At 46.6% G+C, this 26,661-nt stretch overlaps 1 protein-coding gene across 1 annotated transcript in view; it reads right to left on the bottom strand.

The window, feature by feature from the left end:
• Positions 1-777: 777 nt before the first annotated feature.
• The window catches only part of DDO (D-aspartate oxidase), a 28,599-nt gene continuing 2,715 nt past the window's right edge, over positions 778-26,661 (bottom strand). The window contains exons 2-6 of the mRNA XM_030556122.1: positions 16,973-17,147; positions 13,446-13,554; positions 11,928-12,104; positions 1,845-2,455; positions 778-935 (exon numbers count right to left, since the gene is read on the bottom strand). Coding sequence (XP_030411982.1) covers positions 1,888-2,455; positions 11,928-12,104; positions 13,446-13,554; positions 16,973-17,147 — 1,029 coding nt within the window. The 3' untranslated portion in view covers positions 778-935; positions 1,845-1,887. The remainder of the gene's footprint in view (positions 936-1,844; positions 2,456-11,927; positions 12,105-13,445; positions 13,555-16,972; positions 17,148-26,661) is intronic.

Below are 26,661 nucleotides of genomic sequence, written 5' to 3' on the forward strand. Positions count from 1 at the left end.
TAACCCTAGGTATTAGATAGAAATAAACACAGCTATAGGATTTTCTGTAAAATCCTTGTCCTTAGGGATTTTCTGTGCTGCTCATGCTGGGTACCTGCATGTCTGAATCCAACAGCAGTGATTATCACAGACTGCAGTTATATGCTGGTAAGAGGAAGGATGTTTTGCAATAAAAAAAAAGTTAACAGAGAAGACAATGAAAAGGAAGAGTTTGGAACAGCAAATTTATCAGTAGGTGTTTTTCATTATGTATATAGCATAGTGAAGGGTGGTTGTGCTTTGGCCAACCTCTGGATAGGATCTATCAGAGAATGTATCTTTCATCTGACTATATAAAACCACCCATTGTTGTTGTTTTGCAGTGATATAGCGCTGTTGATCCCAGGATATGAAAGAGACAAGATGGGTGAGAAGATATCTTTTATTGGACCAACTTCTGTTGGTGGAAGAGACAGAGACAAGCTTTCAAGCTACGCAGAGGGGTTTTATTCAGGTCTGTGAAAAGGTAATCAGAGTGTCACATCTAAATGCAAGGTGGAACAGATAGTTAAACACAGGAGTTAATGCATGCCATTCAAAATGAAATGGCCCATTAACACTTCCACAGTCATATGACAAAGGAGATTTTTGGAGTTACACATTGTTGTAAACAGACATAAAACTGTCTCTTTCGAATCTGTACCTCCCACAGCACACCTTTCAAGATCCTTGGGTCATATCTCACCCAGTGCATCAAATGCCCCAACAACAGCTATGTGGGTGAAACTAGACAATCATTATACTCTTGAATGAACTCTCACAGAAAAATAAAACAAACACCCTATCACCTGTGGGCAAACATTTTTCACAAAACAAGCACTTGGCTACAGTTCAGAATGTGGCACGTAGCTTCTACCATTGCTTATAGAATAACATTCCAAAGGTATTACCAGTAGGGCCATGTCTACATCTAAAATTTTGCAGCGCTGGTTGTTACAGCTGTATTAGTACAGCTGTATAGGGCCAGCGCTGCAGAGTGGCCACACTTACAGCAACCAGCGCTGCAAGTGGTGTTAGATGTGGCCACACTGCAGCGCTGTTGGGCGGCTTCAAGGGGGGTTCGGGGAACGCGAGAGCAAACCGGGAAAGGAGACCAGCTTCGCCGCGGTTTGCTCTCGCGTTCCCCGAACCCCCCTGCAAACCGCAGGGAAGGAGACCTGCTTGCTCGGGGGTTCGGGGAACGAGAGAGCAAACCGGGAAAGGAGACCAGCTTCGCCGCGGTTTGCTCTCGCGTTCCCGGAACCACCCAGCAAACCTCAGGGAAGGAGACCTGCTTGCTCGGGGAACGCGAGAGCAAACCGGGAAAGGAGACCAGCTTCGCCGCGGTTTGCTCTCGCGTTCCCCGAACCACTCTGCAAACCACAGGGAAGGAGACCTGCTTGTTCGGGGAACGCGAGAGCAAACCGGGAAAGGAGACCAGCTTCGCCGCGGTTTGCTCTCGCGTTCCCAGAACCACCCAGCAAACCTCAGGGAAGGAGACCTGCTTGCTCGGGGGTTCGGGGAACGCGAGAGCAAACCGGGGAAGGAGACTTGCTTGATTACCAGAGAGGCTTCCTCAGGTATGCTGGGATACCTGCTTATTCCACGGAGGTCAAGAAAAGCGCTGGTAAGTGTCTATACTTGATTACCAGCGCTGGATCACCAGCGCTGGATCCTCTACACCCGAGACAAAACGGGAGTACGGCCAGCGCTGCAAACAGGGAGTTGCAGCGCTGGTGGTGCCCTGCAGATGTGTACACCTCCTAAGTTGCAGCGCTGTAACTCCCTCACCAGCGCTGCAACTTTCTGATGTAGACAAGCCCTAGATTTATAATAGCCAACCAATAACTGAAAAGGAGGCCCCAGTGATTATAACTTTGCCTTCAAAGAAGAGCCTTCCAGAGCAGCAATGCATTCTCCCACCAGTCGAGCAGCCTCTTTAGCAGTGCCCCTGTGCACTGAAAAGCCACCTGAACCATGTCCATAGTTGTGGACCACGGGCAGTTTTTTCCCATCATGGACCAGTATCTCTTTCTGCAGTCTCACAGCTAACCTGGATGGCCTCAGACCCACCCTCACCTTTACATCCTGGGCTCTTTGAAGTGAGGGTTCAAGAGCACAACATCTGTCAAATATATCTTTGCTACTTCTAGGATCTGGGGACAAGCTCCAGTTGTCCTTTTGCCTTGTCCCACCTAATGTTACATTGTGTATTCCTGGATAGATGTAGGTTAAACCATCCCCATCCCGGATGAAGTGATTCACCCAAGGAGCATCGACCTTGAGTACTTGGCCTCTGACAGGGTGTATCTCCAAGTCACCCATGAGTTCTCTGGAACCAATGCCTGAACAGTTGACAACTATGTCATATTTGCTATGTAGTTCCCACAGATCTTCAATTCGTCTAGCATACACCTGGCAGCCATTCTCTTTCAACCTAAAAAGAAACACTGGATGTAAAGCATGACAATTAACTATTAATAAATTGCCTTGATTATTTTTACACAAGTCAAGTAAGTAAGAGACTCTTTAAGAAGCAAAAGAATAGAAAATTGAAGAAAAATCAGAGATAGATAGAACAGGGCTTCTGTTTATGACTTGTCTGATTTGGCTGTTGGAATTAAGACATTGCAAACAAAAGGCTCTTTGTTTATAAGATTGGACAAGGCAAAATATATCAGGTGCACAAATATTACAGAGATGCTGTGGCAAAAAAAGATGAGATAGCGATCTCATGAATTCATTCTTATGATGGCTCCAAAATTGAGCAGTTCATGCAGCCTAAGGATGGGCAAAATGTCACTTTTAGATCAAACAAGTATTAATTATATTATTAGTATTTTACTACATTTCTAAGGTACATTTCTGTACTTGAAGCCAAATTCATCCCTGATGCCACTCTGTCTTCAGGGCTGCTATAAAATATGACATTATTTATAAATGTATAAGGAAGAAAGGAATCAGGCCTCGTTTAGAGCGTCAGATACAGCAGGTATTAACAGAGGTGTGTGCAGCACATTTCATTAGGGTGTGTACCCAAGGAGCCCCACCCTAGCCTTGCCCCCATCCACTCCCTCCCATTTCCTGCCCCATGACTGCCTCCTCCTGAGACCCCCACACTGTAACTGCCCTCTACCTGTTCCCTGACTGCCCCGACCCTTATCCACACCCCTGTCCCCACACAGACCCCTGGGACTCCTATGCCTATCCAACCACTCCCTGCCCCCTGACAGGACCCCAGAACTCCTGACCCATCCAACTCCCCCAGTTCCCTGCCTGCCTCGACCCCTCTCCACACTCTCGCCTCAACAGACCCCCACCCCCAAATCCCTGGCCCATCCAATCCCCCGTCCCCTGACTGCTCTGACCTCTCTCCATGCCCCTGCCCCTGACAGGCCCTGTGGGACTCCCATGCCCTATCCAACACCCCCATCCCTTGACTGCCCCCGAGACCCTCTGGCCCATATCCAACACACCCCCCCCTGGCCCAGCCTGGTCCCCTTACCATGCCTCTGCTCAGAACAGAGTCCCCACCAAATCCCACCCCTTGGACATCCCCTTGACCAATGACATGATGGCACTTACGGGGCGGGCGTAGAGAGCGCCAGCCAAGCTGGAGTACAGTGGAGGAAGAGCACTATGACTGATGTAAGTCAACAAAGGTCACGTGTATCACTGGGGAGGAGGAGATTGGCTGGGCGGGCCTGGGCACGCGGGCGTAAGAGGGTTCTGTGTGGGGCAGTCTGGGTGCAGGCAGCTCAGTGGGGGATCTGGATATACAGGGAGATACCAGGTGCAGGGGCAATGGGAGGCTGCAGGGGGGACGAAGTGAAAGTGGTTGGAACTTAGCGGGGGGGGGTCTGGGTGCAAGGGAGGTGGGGTTCATTTGGGTGGGGGTCTAGGTGTAGCTGGTTGGCGCTAAGTGGGGAGGGTGTCTGCAGGGGCTCATCAGGGTGGTACAGATGCAGGGGAGGTGAGGCTTGTCAGAGTGAGGGTTTGATGGGTCTGCTTAACAGGGGCCCCAGCTGCTGCCAAGGGGATCTGCACGCTGGGCCCCCACTTCCCTTATCCCGTTTTCTTCCCCATCCCATGCCCCTTCCTCATCACTCCATCTCCTCCCCATCCCACCCCCTTCCTTCCCAAACTGCCTCTTTCCTCCTGCCCCTGGTTCACCTATCCCCTTCTCTTCCCCATCCCATGCCCTGTCCCCACCACTCCCTCTCCTCCACATCCCACCCCCTTCTTTCCCCACTGCCTCTTTCCCCCTGCCCTGCCCCGCCCCACACGCCACTGTTATACAAAATGAAGGATGGCTCCCAGCACACAGAAGGGAGCTCAACCAGCACTAGGACCCAGAAGGTGGTGTCCAGCTGCAAAGTCCAGGGAGCTGAGCAGCACCTCCTTTTTTCAGCAGGGCTGCACAGCACCTCTGCGTTCACAGAAATGGTGGGGAAGGGAGGGAAGCGGCATGTGACCTTGCACCCCATGTGGCCCCCACCCCTCACCTCTATTTGTGGGGGAAATGCCCCCAAACTATGCTGTGAATAGTCCCAATCTCACACCCCCATTTCTCCTTCACCTTCTGCAGGGAAGCAAAGAATGCTGCAGGCAGGGGACGTGGACTCTTTTCATTCCCCCTGTGGCCCAGGAGTGCCCCACACAGACCTTCACTTCCCAGCGCTACCCCCAGAGACCCACTCCCCCCAGCCACACTCACTGGCCTGTTGGGTGGGGGCTATTTGCCTTGCCTGGGCTGAGCCAGCATCACAGCTGGGGTCGGTGGGGGATCAAAGTGAGAGCAGAGGGGCCTGTCTGGGCCGGGCTCCCTCAGAACCATCTTGCCTGAGGCCCCAGCTGAACGCCACCCCCTGTATGCTGGCCGAGAATGACCTGGCCCCTGCACTGGTCCCGGATGGCTCAGCCCCGGGAAGTGGCAGGCTGAGCAAGATAAGCCGGAGCCACGCTGGGGAGTAGGGCAGGCAGACCCCTGTGGGACATGACTCCGGAGAGCCTCCAAGCCAGCGGAGGAGCAAGTGAGTGGAGGGGACGGGGCGGAGATACCTGGGCTAGCCGGACAGCTGAGCGAAGCACAAGGGAGGGGTTGGAGAGGAGCTGGCCTGCGGTGGGCCCTCAGCTGGCAGAGCAAGTGAAGTGCAGCGCCTGGCCAGCTGATGGACCCCTGTTGAGCATGGGCCCGGCACCAGGGCGTCTGTGCTGCCATTGTAAACCTGCTGGTACTGCTCAGGGCCTTGGGTGTGCCTGGGCACACCCCCTGCGCATGCCTATGGGTATTAACATCAATTCACTCTGGGTGTTTTAAAGTGGCGATCTAACGTAGGATGCGATGACTTGGCTTAATATCTGTAAAGAGATCTGTTAGACTGCACGTTAGGCATGCACGCCCGTCTCTCAACAAAAACTCATCCTCTTCCTGGGGTTTACGTTTATTGTTAACTTAAATCTCAACCTAAGCTTCATTTTGAGCATGGCTTAAATGTAGGGTTCTCCCTGCAGGACCAGCTCCTAATCTGTCTAATAGATAGAGATTAACTCTCTCTAGTGGGATCTCACCCATAGAATTTGAGATTCTGCCATATTTTTTGCAAAAAACATGTTAATACAAAAACTACTAAACATTCTGCAGAATTCAGATAAGATAGGGGGAAAAAGTTCGTGAACATTAAAGCTAGCCTAGAAAGAAGATGTGGTAAATGCTTTTGTGCTGCCAAGGCAAGGTACCATAAATATTGTTCAGATCACTTGGGTTTGCAAAATAATTACATATTTACTATGCTCTCTTTCCTGGTACCCACAAAGGGGGTGGGAGTGGGGGTGGAGCGACTTTATCATCTTATTAGATATGGCAGAGATGCTTAATGACTTCTTTGTTTCGGTCTTCACTGAGAAGTCTGAAGGAATGTCTAGTATAGTGAATGCTTACGGGAAGAGGGTAGGTTTAGAAGAGAAAATAAGGAAAGAGCAAGTAAAAAATCACTTAGAAAAGTTAGATGCCTGCAAGTCACCAGGGCCTGATGGAATGCATCCTAGAATACCTAGAATGCCCTAAGTGGAGATATTTAAGAGTAGGTTAGATAAATGTCTATCAGGGATGGTCTAGACAGTATTTGGTCCTGCCATGAGGGCAGGGGACTGGACTCGATGACCTCTCGAGGTCCCTTCCAGTCCTAGAGTCTATAAGTCTATCCTTTGGGAAATGAGAAAAGTCTGAAACAGGAATAAGGAAGCAGCAGAAGCCTTTGTGGCAAAGCAGCCTGACAGATACTTAATGGAGTCAGCAATTTAGTTGTTCCTCAGTACAATTTTCAGTATCAGTTAAGCAATGAAACATAACAAGGCCTGTGTTCCTGTGAGATAGTACAGAAGTCAGACAGCATTGGCAGCACAAGAGTACTCTCACTTATGCTTGCTGCTAAAAACATGAAATGTTATTCCATGTGGTTCAATGGCATGGAACACAATCAAACAAGCTGATTATCTGGCAATTTGTTCCAAGATGTAGATACACATTTTACTACCTAACATCAAAATCACCTTGTATCCAGTCACTATGCCTGTGAAATGACAAACATTATTTGCTCTTTTTAAGTGCATTTAAATGGATTATACATACACATTATAGGATCTGTTTTCTGACTCTGCTAAAATTCTTTGAAATTGATGTGCCTTGAGAGCTGGTCTTCAGAAGGAAAAAAAAAACTAAGACTTTTTTCTGCACACATATAAATTTTAAAGCCTTCATTTGTGCCAAGTGTTTTGCACGTGCAAATATTTCTGTAAGGTTTTCTACAAGATGACAATACAGAAAGATAGTACCTGGATTTTTTAACTCCTTTCTGCTCCTGATTTCAGAATGGTTTGTGAGGTGAGTTGGGCAGAAGAGAGGTTTTTGACCAAATCCAAGATGAATTGCCCCAGCCAATTTTGAAACACAGAGATTGGAACAGGAAGCATTTCCCCAGATTTTCAAATTCTCCTGAAAGTTTTTGTCATTTCATAGCTCAAAACCAGTGAGACTAGAGGCTTCAAAACATCATCTTTGGTTTGTGGCAAATGGCTTGCAGAGCACTAGCTTCTTTTACCATTTTCAAGAGCTGGTGGGATGTATTTTGGAAGTTACACACTGGCAAATGAGGAACATCTGAATGTTCATTTCACTAGTGGCAGAGAAAAGACAGAAGATAACACTCATTCCACTCCACTAGTATCTGTGGAGGATGTTAAACAGAAGCTACTAAAGTTAGAGATTTTTAAATCAGCAGGTCCTGATGGCTTGCATCCAAGAGTTTTAAAAGAACTGGCTGAGAAGATGGTTGGGCCATTAAAACTGATTTTCAATAAGTCTTGGAACACTGGGGAAGTTCAAAAGACTGGAAAAAAGCTAACATTGTGCAGTTTTTAAAAAGGGTAAGTGGGATGATCTGGGTACTTATAGGCTGTACACCTGACAGTGATCCTGGACAAGATAATGGAGTGGCTGATACCAGACCCAATTATAATGAACTAAAGGAGGTTAAGGTAATTAATGCAAATCGACATGGGTTCATAGAAAACATCCTGTAAGACTAACCTGATATCTTTTTTTGATGAGATTACAAGTTTGGCTGATGGAGGTAATAGTATTGATGTAATATACGTAGACTTCTGTAAGGTGTGTGTCCTGGTGTCACATGACATTTTTATTAAAAAACTAGAATGATATAAAATTAACCTGGCACACATTAAATGGATTAAAAGCTAGCTAACTGATAGGATTATTTAGAAAAGCTGGACATGCACAAGCCCATGAGTCCAGATCTAATGCCTCCGAGGGTGCTGAGGGAGTTGGCTGATGTGATGGCAGAGCCATTGTTCATTATCTTTGAAAATTTATGGTGATCGGGAGAGGTCCCAGATGACTGGAAAAAGGCAAATATAGTGCCTATATTTAAAAAAGGGAAGAAAGAGAACCCAGGGAACTACTAACCAGTCAGCCTCACTTCAGTCCCCAGCAAAATCATGGAGCAGGTCCTCAAGGAATCCATTTTGAAGCACTTAGAGGAGAGGAAGGTGATCAGGAATAGTTAATATGGATTTACCAAGGGCAAGTCATGCCTGACCAACCTGATTGCCTTCTGTGATGAGATAACTGGCTCTGTGGATATGGGGAAAATGGTGGATGTGATATATTTGACTTTAGCAAAGCTTTTGATACAGTCTCTCACAGTATTCTTGCCAGGAAGTTAAAGAAATATGGGTTGGATGAATGGACTATAAGGTGGATAGAAAGCTGGCTAAACTGTTGGGCTTAACATGTAGTGGTCAATGGCTCGATGTCTAGCTGGCAGCCAGTATCAATCATAGTGCCCGAGGGGTGGATCCTGGGGCCGATTTTGTTCAACATCTTTATTAATGACCTGGATGATGGGATGAATTGCACCCTCAGCAAGTATGAAGATGACACTAAGCTGGGGGGAAAGGTAGATACTCTGGAGGGTAGGGACAGGGTCCAGAGTGACCTAGACAAATTAGAAGATTAGGCCAAAAGAAATCTGATGAGGTTCAACAAGGACAGGTGCAGAGTCCTGCACTTAAGATGGAAGAATCCCATGCACCGCTACAGGTTGGGGACCAACTGGCTAAGCAGCAGTTCTGCAGAAAAGGACTTGGGGATTACAGCGGATGAGAAGCTGGATATGAGTCAACAGTGTGCCCTTGTTGCCAAGAAGGCCAACGGCATATTGGGCTGCATTAGTAGGAGCATTGCCAGCAGATCGAGGAAAGTGATTATTCTCCTCTATCGGCACTGGTGAGGCCACACCTGGAGTATTGCATCCAGTTTTGGTCCCCTCACTACAGAAAGGAGGTGGACAAATTGGAGAGAGTCCAGCGGAAGGCAATGGAAATTATTAGGGGGCTGGGGCACATGATTTACAAGGAGAGGCTGAGGGAACTGGGGTTATTTAGTCTGCAGAAGAGAAGAGTGAGGGGGGGATTTGACAGCAGCCTTCAACTATCTGAAGGGGGGTACCAAAGAGGATGGAGCTCAGCTGATCTCCATGGTGGCAGATGACAGAACAAGAAGCAATGGTCTCAAGTTGAAGTGGGGGAGGTTTAGGTTGGATATTAGGAAACACTATTTTATTAGAAGGATGGTGAAGCACTGGAATGGGTTACCTAGGGAGGTGGTGGAATCTCCATCTTTAGAGGTTTTTAAGGCCTGGCTTGACAAAGCCCTGGCTGGGATGATTTAGTTGGGGATTGGTCCTGCTTTGAGCAGGGGGTTGGACTAGATGACCTCCTGAGGTCTCTTCCAACCCTGATATTCTATAATTCTATGATAGGTGTCAAAATGTAATTGTAACTGGGGAATTGTCAGTGAACGGGTCTGTTCACAGTGGGGTCCTGCAGGAATCCATTCTTGGCCCTATACTATTTAACATTTTATCAGTACTGGAAGAAAACATAAAATAATCACTAATGAAGTTTGCAGATGACACAAAAATTGGGGGAGTGGTAAATAATGAAGAGAACGGGTCATTTATTCAAAGCAATTAAGATCATTTGGTAAACTGAGTGCAAACAATATGCATTTTAAGATGGTAAATGTATACATGCAGGAACAAAGAAAGTAGGTTATACTTTCAGGATGGATGACTGTCAGGACTGGTGCCAGTGTTTTTGGCGGCCTAGGTGCATGGCCATTTTGCCGCCCCGTGCGGTGCTCCCGCAGCTCCGGTGGAGCTGCCACAGGCGTGCCTGCAGGAGGTCCACCAGAGCCGTGGGACCAGCGGACCGTACACAGGCACGCCTGCGGCGGGTCAACTGGAGCCGCCTGCCGCTCCCTGGCAAAATGCCACCCCCCAATAATCCTGGCACCCTAAATGGAAACGCCGGCCCTGGTGACTGTATCCTGGGAAGCAGTGACTCTGAAAAAGCCTTAGGGGTCATTGTGGATAATCAGCTGAATATGAGCTCCCAATGTGATGCTGAAGCCAAAAGAGCTAATGCGGTCCTAGGATGCATAAACAGGAAAATCTTGAGTAGGAGTAGAGAGGTTATTTTGCCTCTATATTAGGCTCTGATGCAACCACTGATGGAATACTTTATCCAGTTTTGCATCCAACGAAGTGGGTATTCACCCACGAAAGCTCATGCTCCAAAACGTCTGTTAGTCTATAAGGTGCCACAGGACTTTTTGCTGCTTTTACAGATCCAGACTAACACGGCTACCCCTCTGATACTTATCCAGTTTTGGTGCCCACAATTCAAGGAGGGTGTTGGTAAATTGGACAGCGTTTAGAGAAGAGCGACGCAAATGATTAAAGGATTAGAAAACATGCCTTAAAGTGATAGAGTCAAGGAACTCAATCTATTTAGTTTAACAAAGGAAAAACTAATGGGTGACTTGATTCCAGTCTGTAAGTACCTATATGAGGAACAAATATTGAATAATGGGCTCTTGAATCTAGGAGAGAAAGGTTTAACGTGATCCAATGGCTAGAAGTTGAACGTAGACAAATTCAGACTGGAAATAGGGGGAAAAAAATTAATGGTGAAAGTAATTAACCAGTAGAACAATTTTCCAAGGCTTGTAGTGGATTCTTCATTGCTGACAATTTTTAAATCAAGAGCAGATGTATTTCTAAAAGATCTTCTGCAGGAATTATCTGGGGACAGTTCTTTGGCCTGTGCTACACAGGACATCAGAGGAGATGATCACAACGGTCCTTTCTGGCCTTACAATCTATGAATCTATGAAAGGACAGGACCAGGAATATGGCTGCTCTCAAGAAATCAGCTTTCCACATCCAAATCCTGCAGGATTCCCCATGTAAATGTATGTGGATCATGTCATCCATAAGATAGTTCCCCCAATGCACAGTGAATGCCTCCCTTGAAGAGACTGATTGAGCCATTAATACTCAGTCCTGCATTGAAGATGGTGCTGAATTGCCTCAGCAAGAGCTACCTGTGTGCATTATCTGCAGGGGGACTGCAGCTGCAGTACCTGAGCCAGCCTGGTATAAGGTATATAGGCTCCCTGGTGCACTTCGCCAGCTCTGTTTCACTGATGTAGGAGAAGGACCATGATTCCTTGCCCACTTGGGGAGGCTAATGGTTCTGTGGATATTCACCTGGCTGGAGGTGTCCTTGCACTCAGGACTGAAATTACCCTGTCATTGCATGCAGATACATGCTTTGTGCACTTTCTGCTCCCCTGTGCACCAACGCAGTAGGGAGACTCTAAGGCAGTGTTTCCCAAACTTGGGATGCCACTTGTTTAGGGAAAGGCCCTGGTGGGCTGAGTCAGTTTGCTTACCTGCCCCGTCCACAGATTTGGCTGATCGTGGCTGCCTCTGGCTGCGGTTTGCTGCTCCAGGCCAATGGGGGCTGCAGGAAGTGTCATGGGCTCAGGGACGTACTGGCCACCGCTTCCAGCAGCTCCCATTGGCCTGGAGCAGCAAACCGCGGCTAGTGAGAGCCGCGATTGGCCAAACCTGCAGACGCGGCAGGTAAACAAACTGGCCCAGCCCACCAGGGGCTTTCCCTATGCAAGTGACATCCCAAGTTTGGGAAACTCTGCTCTAAGGGATAGTTTTGGAAGATTTTGAAAATCTTGGGCCTTATTCTCATTTACATTAAAGCCACTTCATACCACTCTGTCCATGTAATGGGGCGTTAAAATGGTAAATATAACATTCTCCCACTTTAAGATATCTGTACACTACCAGAGTTGTGAAAAACGGCCTTAGGTTTAATGAAACTCATTCCCATGGCCTTTAAATTCTTGCAAAAGAGGATATATGTGTAACCCAGGGGTAACTCACAGAAGATCAGTCTCCATTTCTCCCAGAAAGGAAAGAAAAATTTTAAAATCCATTATATCAGCTACACCCATCAAAACAAACCTTTTCTCCAACCATAGCAGATAGGATGGGCAGTCACATTTCAGTGTAGTAAAAGCCTGACCAAATCTGTGTTGTGGAAATTTCTTCAGCTCCTCTTCAGTCATTGAGCGAAATCCCAGGACAACATCAGACCAGAATGGTAACACTTCATCAGGAATGGTTTTAAAGATCTGCCAGCTAAAGGACATGGAAGAGAAGAGGCTAGACTTAGACACGCTTATGTTCATGTGACACAATTCATTTTGTTCTTAGTTTAAAAATATTAGCAATCATCTTCCATTGGTCAGCAGGATCTCTAGAGTTCAGACAGATAGAAGGTAACAGAGTAAAAGACCTCACAGATGATGATTATTTAATTGACCGTAAGGTTTAGGGGAGTCTTAGTAGGACTTGGACCTAGGGGTGAGAGTAGAGTGAGGCTTGGGGTAATTGAGCCAAGTTAAAAATCAGTAAAGGGGATAGGGGCTGCACCAAGGAGAATAACAGGGTAACACAGGATTAAATACATTAAATGCAGTGAGCGGAGGGATGGGGGAAATAGCAGTCCAATATGTCCTGTGTCCTCTTATTTTCATGGTTCTCAGTTAAAACTAAAACTGCTGGAGAATGACAACACGGACCATTAAAACTACATCCTTTCTGTGCTCCATTTACTCTCCAGTCTTGAATCTTGTTGCAGAGATTCTAAATTAATCCCCAGGAGAGGGACTGGAGAGCCCAGGGGTAGCTGGGCTCTAGCTGGAGTCCCCCTGGGGTGACAGCCTGAGCTGTGAGTTCTTGTCAATTTCACAGTTCCAGTACAGAGCCGTGAAATTGATAAGAATAACAGCCAACAGCCGATGTATGTAACCTGCAGTGTCTACACAGACACTGCATTGCTCCAACTACACTGACATAAGCCCGACATCTCTCGTGGACGTGGAGTTATGTCGGTGTAGTAGGGCACTTACATCAGCAGGAGCAAGGCTGTACTATAGACACTGATATAATTTGGTCAACGTAAGCTGCCTTACATCGATCTAACTCTGTCCTGTCGTGTAGACCAGGCCTGACTCTGGCTCTCTTTCTAAAGGCTACAAGCTTCTTGTCTGCAGCTTCATGCAGTGCCTGATCATACTTTCTTCCAAGTGATAGGAAACTGAGTAGACAAATCTTTGTGGGTATGGTGGGAAGCCAACATACTGTGTTTTATATTTAGTTACCATACCTGAAGGATCCTACAACAGGCCCTCTCCCATTACTAAAGAAGGAGGAACGTAGGGAAAATATGGGCTGCAACTTATAATTAAGAGACATGAGCCCAGAGTGTTTTGTTTGTGTGAGCCTTTGAATGATTTTTGCTCGAAAACTTACTTCATGTAATCAAATGCTTCTTAACACTGTAGCTCCTTTTGAATATGGGTCACAAGACAGACTCCAGAGAAAGACTGTCCCTTAAGTACCAGATGGAGTGTCACCCTGCCTACTACAGTATATAGCATAAAAATACTAAAAACCTATTTTGAGTTCCTGTCTTACCCAGACACCAGATTAATGCCAGCATCTGAAGCCTCCGATGAATTATTGATTTCAAAAAGATAGTCGAAGGTCTCCCTAAACCACTGCTTTTGCTGATGAATTGGTATGCCTGTACATTTGAAATAAAGCAAAAAACTGAAAAGGAGCGTGAAGGTAGATCAGCAAAAAAGGCATCAGCTGAAAAAGGCAGGCATCAGAGAAACTATGAATAGTAAATTTTCAACACTGTTAGAACTTTGTACATGACCAGGTAAAAGTATACAATGTACTGAACACACAAAATGCATGGGAAATAAACCTGTATGTTGGTATTTGTAAAGTCCAGTGCTCGAAGGTAATGCCTGCCTCGTATAAGGTGCTAATTACCGTCAACAACCAAGGACTGCATTGGTCTTCAAAGGGAGACTACAGCGCTCAGCAGCTTGCAGTTTTGGGCCCTTGCTCTCCTGGACACTCACAGGATTCAGAGATTCACTGCTTCTAAAGAATCAGTGCACCTCAGCTTACCAGTTCCACCTCAGCTCACCATTCCATTTAACACACAGCACAGACCTGGGTACAGTGAAATCAAGTATATGTTTATTTAGCAAAGCACAAAGATTCAAGTAGTAGCAACTGGAAGTATTGGAAACAAATGGTTATATATCAAACAACATCATAACGTGCATTCTACAGCCTAGACTTAATTAACAAGATACTCTCATGTCTTGTAGAATATTGCTCATCCAAAATCCCCGTAGCATTTTACAGCTAGGTTTGGCCTTGACCCTCCTTTCATGAGACAGACAACCTGTCTGCTTGCCTCCTAGGCAAAGGATCCTGTGTGTTTCCTTGTACTCGCAGATATACCCTAACAACCCTTTGTTTTCAGTCTTAAAGCAGACACCCCGGCTGTTTATTTCATCCTGTGAATTTTCTCTCTTTTAGATTTCACAATTTCTTCTTTTGCGCACGGCTCAGTATACAAACAGGGCTACATGGTGAGGCATACAATACACGCTACTCAAATAACCAGAGAGAGAGACAGGTGTCTGGTGCCTCCTTCCTGAAAGGAACATTTCCAGGGTATGAAACTTCCTGGTGACCTGCCTTAACTCCAAGACCTTGAGAATATAACTTTTAGTCTAGATACACAACTTCTTAAATTTTATCCATACATATATTTCACAACAACTATGAAAACAAGTGGGCTACAGGTTCTTGGTATAGACCTCACATGTCGCTCTTCGGTGAACTATTATGCATGTATCCAACCAGGGGATTCCATTATGTAAGCGGGGGAATGGTCCCGCTATTGTGGGGAACTTTCCTGGCTTCTACGCTACCCCGGTGAAGTGGGCTAGTGAAAGGATCTGAGTCCTCGCTCCCACTTCCTTTACCCAGAGGCCTCCCTGCCCTTGAGGACTTCCCTTCCACTCTCCTGTCTGGCAGAATCCTCAGAACCCCAACAAGGCTGGGCCCAGGATTCCTGGGGGGCTCAACCCCCAACCCTGCTGTGGTCACCCAGGACAGCGGCTAGAGTGTCCCCACTCCAGGGTACTCTCTTTGCACTGCGCACCTCCCTGATCCACTGATCACATCATACAATTTAAGCAAATACAAGTTAATTAAATAACACTTAATTTTAAAAAAGAATAAGGAAAAATGGGAAAGGTTAAAGGAAAACATCACCCTGCTCTGTGGCAGGGACCATCACAAACAGTGTCTCTGGAATATCAGGGCAGTTCACAGTCTGTTCCTTGTAGGTCCTAGGCCTCCTCCTCAGGCCCTGGCTTTGCTGCAGGGATGCTGCGGGTTGGACATTTGCTCTGGCGGTGGCCACACACTCTCAGGCTCTGGGTGGCCTGACCCTTCTCCCCAGTGTCACCCCCGGCCTGTCAGGGTTATGATCCCCCTCAAAGTCTGGCCTGCAGGGCCTCTTGGCTGAGGCGTCTCCCTGTGCTGGGCCCACTGCCCAGGGTCCCCCTTGCTCTCCTCAGCTGCTCACCGCACCCAGCTCCAGACTGCTCCAGCTCCACACTGCCTCAGCACGGCTGCTGCTGCTGCTCTGACTTCAGCTCCCTGGGCTGCTTCTCTGGCCTCTCTGGCTCCAGGTGCTACTGCTCTGTTCCCAGGGCAGGGCTGCTCTGCAGGCTGCTTCTGTGACTCTGCTCTGAGCTTTCATCTGCTTCCTGGGCTGCTTGTCTGGCTCCTCTGGCTCTGGTTGCTGCAGCTCTCCTCCCAGGGCAGGTCTGCTCTCTCTGGGCTGTGCTCTGCCTTTTTGGGCTGCAGCTCTGCTCCCATCAGCTTAGCTTGGGCCCCATCTGACTCAGACAATTCCAGCTCACACAGAGGACAGGACCCCCCTGGCCTCCTGACTCCTTGATTAGCCTGTCCACCCTGTCAATCAGGCTGACCTGGAGCATTGGCCTCCCCACATTGTCCCTGGAGACTGTCAGTCTCAGGCTCCTGATTTCCCATCGACCCCTCCCTTTTTAGTGCTGGGAGCTAGCAAGCAAACACCCCCACTGAACGTTAGTAAGGGGGCAACAGTCCCCTTACATGTATAATTGTATGCAACCACTGTGCTCTCTGCTGATTGTCACGAAGAGATCCCTGTCTCTCTCTCTCTCTCTGGGTATGTCTACATCTACAATTTTGCAGCGCTGGTTGTTACAGCTGTATTAGTACAGCTGAATAGGGCCAGCGCTGCAGAGTGGCCACACTTACAGCAACCAGTGCTGCAAGTGGTGTTAGATGTGACCACACTGCAGCGCTGTTGGGCGGCTTCAAGGGGGGTTCGGGGAACGCGAGAGCAAACCGGGGAAGGAGACCAGCTTCCCCGCGGTTTGCTCTCGCGTTCCCCGAACCCCCCTGCAAACCGCAGGGAAGGAGACCTGCTTGCTCGGGGGTTCGGGGAACGCGAGAGCAAACCGGGGAAGGAGACTTGCTTGATTACCAGAGAGGCTTCCTCAGGTATGCTGGGATACCTGCTTATTCCACGGAGGTCAAGAAAAGCGCTGGTAAGTGTCTACACTTGATTACCAGCGCTGGATCCTCTACACCCGAGACAAACGGGAGTACGGCCAGCGCTGCAAACAGGGAGTTGCAGCGCTGGTGATGCCCTGCAGATGTGTACACCTCCTAAGTTGCAGCACTGTAACCCCCTCACCAGCGCTGCAACTTTGTGATGTAGACAAGCTCTCTCTCTCTCTCACACACACACACACACACACACAAATATGTAGAGTCTTCAAGAGCTGAAAATATCTCCAAACATTTTAGGACTGAAAATGGAACAAGAACAGGTGACTAAGTATCAAAACACTGGGGGTTTCCTCAGCATAATTTATGATTGTTCAGAAAATAAAGACTGCAGACATATATTCTAAACTAATCAGATTCAAATACTATCATTAAGTGGAATAATATATCTTCAGTATCATCTGAAGAACAAAGTTTAAACCTGGAAAAAAGTCCTGCTGCAAAAACTTTAATCCACATAATTCAGAAGTTTGAGCTATGAGCTAAGCAGAGGTTTCACTCACCTTGATAAGTGTGTGGAATAAGCATTCCGGCTGCTACATCGCTCGTTGTGTTGGGAGTAAATTTGTCCGAAATTACAGTCACAGAACACTTGGAAATAGATTCTGAAATGTACACTGCTGTTGAGAGGCCAATCAAGCCAGCACCAACAACTGCGATCTTTTGTTTAGCCATATGCTAGGAGGAGGAGGGAGGGGAGAAAAGAATTCCAAAAGGTTATTTAAGGTGCCACATCCAATGTAATTTTTAAAAAATCCTTTCTTATTAGTTCTGTGATCTATTGTAAACAAGAGACAGAAAATACAATAGGACTGGATCCCACAAACCTTTACATTTGTGAGTACAGTAACTCCTCACTTACCGTCCTCCTGCTTAACGTTGTTTTGAAGTTATGTCGCTGCTCCACTAGGGAACATACTCATTTAAAGGTGTGCAATGCTCCCTTGTAATGTCAGCCAAAGAACGTTATATGGGAGCATTGCACAAGTTCCTCTTCTCCGCCTCCTCCCCCTCCCTTCCTCCCAGTGCTTCTTGGAGGCACTTAGGACTTTCTGGGAGGCAGGGTGGGGAGTGAGCGAGGAAGCAGCCTCCTCCCCTCACTCCTCCAGCAGGCAGGACCACATGGAACACAGGGGCTTTAGACGCTGCAGGGCCCTGGGATAAGGAGGCCCCGGGGCCCTGGCCTGCAGCTTTAAAGCCCCTTTCAGAATGTGGCCCTGTGAGCACGGGCGGGAGGACTCAGGAGGAGCAGGGGTAGCTGTGCAGCCAGCGGCCGCAGAGAAGGGGTGCTTTCCTCTTCAAAGCCTGCCGGAGAGAAGCGGCACTTTGAAGGGGAAAGTGCCACATCTCTCCAGCTGCTGAACTACACAGAAGCTGAATTGACATGAGAAAGGAATTGACATGAGAAAGTGTTATATGAGTATCAGATGTGTTTATGCCTCAAATTCTTAGGGTTTCAGCTGCATCCAGGCCACTTCCAGAACAAAGAATAGAAATTGCATCCACAGAGTCCATAAAGTCATGATTTGTATTATTCACTGGGCACCATCTGTGTGCTCAGCACTGTCACAATATGCCAGAAAATGTAGTCCCTGGGCCAATGCATGTAAGATGTGTAGCCCTGGATAAGATAGCTCAGATATTCAAATATGAACTATATTGTTATTGAGCATGTTATCACATGTTCACTGTGATGAAAATATCTAATGAGTGGAGGTGCTGATGGCAATAAAAGTTTTACTTGATTAAGGACTAGAAGATTTGACACTTCAATTTTCTTTCAAGGGGAAAAGCTGCCCAGAGCTCCTGTGCCTGTTTTCTTGATATTTGATTTTTAATATTCTCCTGTGAGAACTGCAACTCAGTCACTGTAGTGTTGTGTTTAAGAGCCTTCTGGAAAGTAACTAACCTTTAAACAGAAGTGAAAGCAGTGTTGCCAATTCTTATGCTTTTGCCATGAGTCTCATGATAATTATTGTTTTCCTTAAAGCCGCAGCTCCTGGAGCCAAGTGGATATGTGATGATTTCGGCCTTCATTTTTAAAGACAAATGAAGTTGCTAGCCCTTGTGCCTATGGAGAAAGCTTCAAAATGTGACTCCAGTGCATCCCAAAGTCTCAAAAAGTAGAAGGCAAATAAAATGAACTCCAAATCTACTATTTTTTACTAATCTCATGATTTTAAAGTCAATCTGATGATTTGTAATGAGCCTGATTCCTGGTTTTCGAACATTTGGGGTTAGAAATACCATGAAAGTGACTTGAAAGTGTCAGTTTCACTCCTGTTTAAAGTCAGTTTCTAGTCTATTACTTGTAGTGGGGTAACATCCCTACAGCCCCCAGCAGATGAAGTACAAACTTACAGGGCCTTGCCCGAGTGAAATGTTTCCAAAAGTTAAATGATCTATTCCAAGATCAGTGTGTGATGGTGTACCCCATAAGGCTTCATGGGAATATGCTTATGAATGTATATATATGATATAACTGGAATATGTTTTATGCCACATCTGCCATGTAACATATCTATGTAAAGGTTATGATCTACTGAATACATTCCTCCTATTTGTATGCATGTATCATTTTTGTACTTGAAGTTAGGAATATTGTCTGTATACGTGCTCGATTTCTAAGCAGCCTTAGTAAAGCATTTGGTCAGCTTCTTGAGAAAGGAATGTGCAAATTAAGTGCCCAATCAAGAACCACTTAAGCCAACAATGAACTCGAAGATGCCAATCCACATCAGAGCCAGAGGCAGCTCCAGGCACCAGCACACCAAGCGTGTGCCTGGGGTGGCAAGCCACAGAGGCGCTCTGCTGGTCGCAGTGATAGTGGCAGGCAGGTTGCCTTTGGTGGCATGCCTGCGAAGGGTCCGCCGATCCTGTGGCTTCGGTGGACCTCCTGCAGGCATGCCGCCGAATCCACAGGACTGGAGACCCCCCGCAGGCAAGCCGTCGAAGGCAACCTGCCTGCCGTGCTTCGGGCGGCAAAATACCTAGAGCCGCCCCTGATCAGAGCTTTCTCAGGAATGTGGCTTGGCTGGTAAAAACTGAGTCAAGCATGGACATGTGACTTGCCCATGTGACTCCAAACCTCCATCTTGGAGCTGGACTTTGCGTAGGAGAGAGGAGGGGGTCTCCACCCACAAGAGAAAGTCTGTTTAAACCCCTGGGAGACCCCTTCATTTTGACTTCAGCTGGCTAAAGAGAGCCACTCCATCCCCAAGGATACCTGAAAGAAACTGGAACAAAGGACAGTAATTACAGGGGGTATGAGTGATTGCTGGACCCAAACTAGAAGGAGACTAGTCTGTAAAAGGAAGCTTACTGGGTGAGGTTTTTATCTGTATTCAATTTTCTTAGATGTAGACTTGCGTGTTCTATTTTATTTTGCTTGGTAATTCACTTTGTTCTGTCTGCTACTACTTGGAACCACTTAATCCTACTTTCTGTATTTAATAAAGTCACTTTTTATTTATTAGTTAACCCAGAGTACGTATTAATACCTGGGGGGGGGGGCGCAAACAGCAGTGCATCTCTCTTTATCAGTGTTATAGAGGGCAAACAATTTATGAGTTTACCCTGTATAAGCTTTATACAGGATAAATGGATTTATTTGGGGTTTAGATCCCATTGGGAGTTGGGCATCTAAGTGTTAAAGACAGGAACACTTCTGTAAGCTGCTTTCAGTTAAGTTTGCAGCTTTGGGGCATGTGGTTCAGACCCTGGGTCTGTGCTGGAGTAGTTTGGTGTGTCTGACTCAACAAGACAGAGTACTGGAGTCCCAAGCTGGCAGGGAAAGCAGGGGCAGAAGTAGTCTTGGCACATCAGTTGTCAGTTCCCAAGGGGGTTTCTGTGATCCACCCTGTCACACAGTGAACTGGAAAAAAAAGTAATACAAAGTAATTAAATTTTTCTACAATTGTTTCAGTTGTTTTATTCAAGAGTTAGTAACAAAGTAAGAATATACATTAAATTTTACACCTAACCAGTGTCCCTTAAGTGACTTGACACAAGATGTCAGAACATGTTAGTATTAGATCTGAGTGGGTCTAATCTTTATTTAGTCTTCTTTCTTTATATAGGAATTAGATACAGTGCTTTTGTCACCTAATTTCTAAGTTATTAGCTGAAAAAAACTAGTTTTCAGCTATCTAATTAGCCCCTCGAATCCCTGTTAAAGTTGCGCCCTCCCCCCGCCCCCATCTGAAATGGTGCCGTTGGAGAATGGGCAGCTAAGCTGCAATAATTTATGTCTGGATCATATCCTATTTAGCAGGTCTTTCCTTGTTGGCAAAGGAAACAGGGTAGAACCCTGACATCAGGGACAAAGCTCACTTAATTACTTATACTTGTGTAACTCCCATCAAATGGGAACTGTCTTTGTAAAGCTCGCTTCCTGGTCGTCCCCCCCCCACCACCAGTTGGAAGGAATGCATAAAGTGCCTAACAGCAACCCAGTCTGGCAGATTAATAAGCAGTTTTCAGATGAAACATATGAAAGACCCAGTGTGACAACTCTTGTAACATTAATGTAAATTGTGTGATCTTTGCTGACTTTCTTATAGCCTCAGATGCCAGAATAAAGAGATTTAATGAGAATCTCAGCTTTCATTTTTATAAAGAGTAAGTTTCAGCCTTCACAGTTGGGGTGAAAAGCTTGTAAACAGGAAGTGAGCACCTCCAAAAGGCTCGGAAACCAGAAATAAATGTTAAAAACTACAAATGTATTATTTTAAAACTCTCATGTTTTTTAGCCAATATCCTGATCTCTTGGGGCATAACTCATGATTTTAGACTACTGAGGTTGACAATGCGGCAGGGCTCCTTATCCCTTGTTATCTAATAGGATCTCACGGCAGTCTTGGTAAGAGCGCGTTGTAAAATTCCATTTTGGCTAACTGAACACTGCTGACCTAAATTACAGCCTTTAAACTGGATACATTATTTTTTGTTTCTAGCCTTAACCAGCTGTGTAGCATAGCTGTGTGCTGCTAAATGGCTGCTGAGTTCCAGGATAGAAGTGACTATCTCAGTAATGGGTGAAATGATTAGTGTGTGCATGCATGTATACTGTATACATAGATACAAGGACTGAACTGGGTTGGCTTGCAGTGGTTTGGCAATCTAGTAGTATAGTGGGGCGGCTGCCTCACTTCTGAGGAAAAGGAGTGAAAGCAGCTGAGGGAGTGGCTGAGGTGTGGCCAGCTCAGTCAGGACCCAGCTAGGCCTGATGAGAGGGCTGTGGGACCAGGAGACAGAGGAGGCTCACTCTAGCCCTGGAGTGGGAAGGGCTAGCTGCCTGGGAGCAAGGTACCTGAAGCTGAGCAGTGCTGGGGAAGGGCAAAGGGAGCTGGGGAGCTCCAGCCTGGTGAACCTAGGGCCGATGCAAGGATATTTTGCACCCTAGGTGAAACTTCCACCTTGCGCCCCCCCTCCCCTCCTTCTGGAGCGTCACTTATTATAAACTTTCAAAAATGAATACCACGTAATATGGCATTGTTCATTAGAATTAATACACATTATTGGACCCCATATCTATTCTGGCGACACCATCAGAGGACCCAACCACATCAGCTACATCATCAAGGGCTCATTCACCTGCACATCTACTAATGTGATATATGCCATCCTGTGCCAGCAATGCCCCTCTGCCATGTACATTGGCCAAACCGGACAGTCTCCACGCAAAAGAATAAATGGACACAAATCTGACATTAGGAATGGTAACATACAAAAGCCAGTAGGTGAACACCTCAGTTTCCCTGGACATTCTATAAAAGTCACTATTCTTGAACAAAAAAACTTCAGAAACAGACTTCAAAGAGAAACAGCAGAACTAAAAGTCATTTGCAAATTTAACACCATTAATTTGGGCTTCAATAGGGACTGTGAGTGGCTGGCTCATTACAGAACCAGCTTTGCCTCTCCTAGAATTGACACGTCCTCATCTATTATTGAGAGTGGACTATATCCACCCTGATCGAATTGGCCCTGTCAACACTGCTTCTCCACTTGTAAGATAACTCCCTTCTCTTCATGTGTCATTATATAATGCCTGCATCTGTAACTTTCACTCCATGCATCTGAAGAAGTGGGGTTTTTACCCACGAAAGCTTATGCCTAAATAAATCTGTTAGTCTTTAAGGTGCCACTGGACTCCTCGTTGTTCTTATAAAATTAGTATGGTGGCTATTCCATCATACTGGGGAATTGGGTTTGGTGGGGAAGGCAAGCAGACTGGGTTTGGTCAGTGGGAGTTCAGGTTTTGCTGGGGAGTGCAAGGGGAGCAGACCGGGTTCGGTCACTAGGGAGATCGGGTTTGGCTGGGGAGAGGAAGGGAAGCAAAATGGATTCAGTCAGTGACAGTTCGAGTTTGTCCAGCAGTAGAAGGAAGCAGACTAGGTTCGGTCAGTGGGAGCATTGGGTCTGGCTGGGGAGGGGAAGAGAAGCAGACCGGAATTGGGTGTGGAGGGGGGAGAGGGCACAATCTGGGCTTGGCCGGGGGGCAGTATTCAAAGAGCTACAAGGTGAAATGGGTGCTCTCCTCTCCAGTCCCTGGCATGCAGCCGGGGGCCAAGTGCAATTGCAACAGGGCAATGGGAGCGTGTCGTGTGCTTTGCCTTCACGAGTCTGTCCTGCATCCGGGCTGGGGAGTTGAATGCTGGGCTCTCGCTCTGGCAGGGGGGCGTGAGGCAGGCAGGACTGTGAGGCAGAGAGTGCGTGGTTCTCACACCAAAGCAGGGTCAGGAGGTTAGAAAGCTGAGGTGCAGGGAGGTGGGTTAAAGCAACTTAGCTGCCTCTCCGTGCGAGAGAGCCCGCAAAGCTGCCAGCCGCAGCGTCCCTCCCTTCTCTCCCCAGGGAGCAGAGCCTCTGCCTGGAAATTCTGCAGCCCGCTCTCTGAGCATGCCATGTGCAAGCCGGCCCCTGCCTGCACCGTACTAACAGCACAGCTCAGCCCCAGCGGGGGTCTTACACTTCCCGCCACAAGCTGCTCCACTCCCCTTCTGGCTGCTGTGCAATCTACAAGAGAGAGGAGCTATTACTGTAATGTACCTACCAACACAGCAATATCTGTACAATTATTGATTCACAGTCAAAGGACTTTGCTGGCTTTCTAAATGGCAGGAGAGCAATTCACTGGGAGCATGGTTCTTATCACATACATCCTCCCTACAGTCTGCGATCTGCAGCCAGCGTCTTGATTGGCGGCGGTGCCTCCAAATCTTAGCGCCCTAGGCGGCCACCTAGTTTGTCTAGTGGTTGCACCGGCCCTGAGTAAATCCCCAGCTGCAGGCCTTGTTGAAGGCCTAGAAAAGGTACTGGGGATGCAGAGGTGCAGCCCGGGGATAAGCAGAGGCAGCTGGTCCTACCCCCTGCAGTGATGAGTGGCCATTACAGACTGCAGTCTGCCCCAGTGAAAGTCAGTAGCCACTGAGGCGAGGTGGGTGTAGAGGGTTGGGGTTCCCCTGGGAGGGGAGACCCAGAGAGTGGGAGTACTTCTGGGGAAGAACCCCAAGGTAAAGGGAACAGACTAGACCTCCTCACACTAAGGGCAAGTGGTAGCAAGTTGCCTCACAACCCTGGGTACCGCAGTGAAGTGTCACACCAACGCCAAGCATTCACAAAGCATGAGTCAAGCCCCCAAATATGAGATTTGCTTTAAAAATGAGAGATAAAAAGCATGTCAGATTGTGGTTCTTTTTATTTGTTTTCCGGTCTCTGAGCCTTTAGGTTATGATCAGGTCACAGGTTTCAAACTCTTCTCTGCAATTAAAAGGACTGGACTCTTTTTCTTTTTTTTTTTAATTCTTCTAAGTAAAACAACATGCAGCAGCTCAAGCTTTAAGAAAAATACCAACTATTGCAAATCTCATGGTAATATTGTGAGAGCTGACCTCGGCCACTGACTTTCATTTTCCACTCCCCACTCTGCCCTGAGGTCCTGCCTCCACTTTGCTCCTTCCTCTCAGACTCTGCCCTTGCCCCGCCTCTTCCTGCCCCTGCTCCACCCCCTCCCCGAGCACCTTCTGCCTGCTGTTGAACAGCTGATCGGCAGGTGGGTACTGAGCACCTACTTTTTTTTTTGTGAGTACCCCAGCCCTGGAACATCCACAAAGTCAGTGCCTATGGAGCTAGCAACACTGGAAGTGAAGAGGAGAACATAGTCAGTGGCATGTCTAACAAGGATTATAAGACAATATTACAGTTAATTCCTAAGCTGCCTCTGAAACAGGCAGGGTAACTGGAACCACAATCTGAGCAAGTGAAAATGCAAGTTACCCAGCAGGAGAGATGTGGAAGCAAAATACAAGAGAAAAAACTCCCCTGGAATAAAAGGAAGTGCCATAAAGAGGCATCTGAAGAGCACTGAGTTCCCTGGGCAGAAGTGTGACAGGTCTGGCAAGGGATTACACACCACAGGCAAAGCACTCCCCTGCAGGCCCTGCTATCATTCTACACCTACAGGTTAGCGACTGGCACACCTCAACCCTTGAGTCCTCCCAGTGTCTCCCTGGAGTGTCCAATTCCTGCTTACAGGACACTCACAATATTTACAGATTGGCTGCTTTCAAGGGAACAGTACACCTCAGTTTACCAGCTCAGATCACTGTACTGTTTAACTTACTGCACATAGATATATTTATCATGAAAGCACGTATACATTAATTTGACAAAGCATAGAGGTTAGATGTTTTCAAGTCACTAGGGCTTGATGAAATACATCCTGGAATACTGAAGAAGTTGACTGAGAAGATGTCTCAGCCATTAGAGATTATCTTTGAAAAGTCGTGGAAGATGGGAGAGATTTCAGATGACAGGAAAAGGGCAAATATAGTGCCAAACTAGAAAAAGGAGAATAAAGGCAACATGAGGAATTACAGACCAGTCAACTTAATTTCAGTACCCAGAAAGATTATGGAACAAACAATTAAGCAACTAATTTGCAGACACCTAGAAGAGAATAAAGTGATAAGTAACAGCCAGCATGGATTTATCCAGGACAAGTCTTGTAAAACAAACTAATAGCTTTTTTTGAAAGCCTTGCGGATAAGGCTTAGAATAGTGACTTTAGTAAGGCTTTTGATACTGTCTCACAGGAGCTTCTCATAAACAAACTTAGGGAAATACAACCTAGATGGAGCTACTGTAAGGTGGGTGCATAACTGGTTGGAAACCCATTCCGAGAGAGAAGTTATCAGTGGTTCACAGTCATGCTGGAAGGGCATAACGAGTGGGGTCCCACAGGGATTGATTTTGGGTCTGGTTCTGTTCAATATCTTCATCATTGATTTAGATAATGGCATAGAGAGTACACTCAGAAAGTCTGCGGACAATACCAAGCAAATGCTTTGGGGGACAGGATTAAAATTCAAAATGATCTGGACAAACTGGAGAAATGGTCTGAAATAAATAGGATGAAATTCAATAAGGACAAATGCAAAGTAGTCCACTTAGGAAGGAACAATCAGTTGCACACATACAAAAAGGGAAATAAGTGCCTAGGAAAGAGCACTGCAGAAAGAGATCTGGGAGGTCACAGTAGACCACAAGCTAAATAAGAGTCAACAGTGTAACACTGTTGCCAAAAAAGCAAACCTCATTCTGGACTGTATTACAAGGAATGTTGTAAGCAAGACACAACAAGTAATTCTTCCACTCTACTCTGAGCTCATTAGGCCTCAACTGGAGTATAGTGTCCAATTCTGGGTGCCGCATTTCAGGAAAGATGTGGACAAACTGGAGAAAGTCCAGAGAAGAGCAACGACAGTTATTAAAGTTCTAGAAAACATGATCTATAAGGGAAGATTGAAAAAATTGGGTTTGTTTAGTCTGGAGAAAAGAAGACTGAGGGGGGACATGATAACAGTTTTCAGGTGCATAAAAGTTTGTTACAAGGAGGAGGGAGAAAAATTATTCTCCTTAACCTCTGAGGATAGGACAGGAAACAATAGCCTTAAATTTCAGCAAGGGTGGTTTAGGTTGGACAGTAGGAAAAACTTCCTGTCAGGGTGGTTAAGCACTGGAATAAATTGCCTAGGGAGCTTGTGGATTCTCTATCACTGAAGATTTTTAAAAGCAAGTTAGACAAATACCCATCAGGTATGGTCCAGATAATACTTAATCCTGCCTTGAGTGCAGGGGACTGGACTAGAAGACCTCTCGAGTTTCCTTTCAGCCCTACAATTCTATGATT

The sequence above is a fragment of the Gopherus evgoodei genome, chromosome 3, assembly GCF_007399415.2.
Source record: "Gopherus evgoodei ecotype Sinaloan lineage chromosome 3, rGopEvg1_v1.p, whole genome shotgun sequence".
Lineage (NCBI taxonomy): Eukaryota > Metazoa > Chordata > Testudines > Testudinidae > Gopherus > Gopherus evgoodei.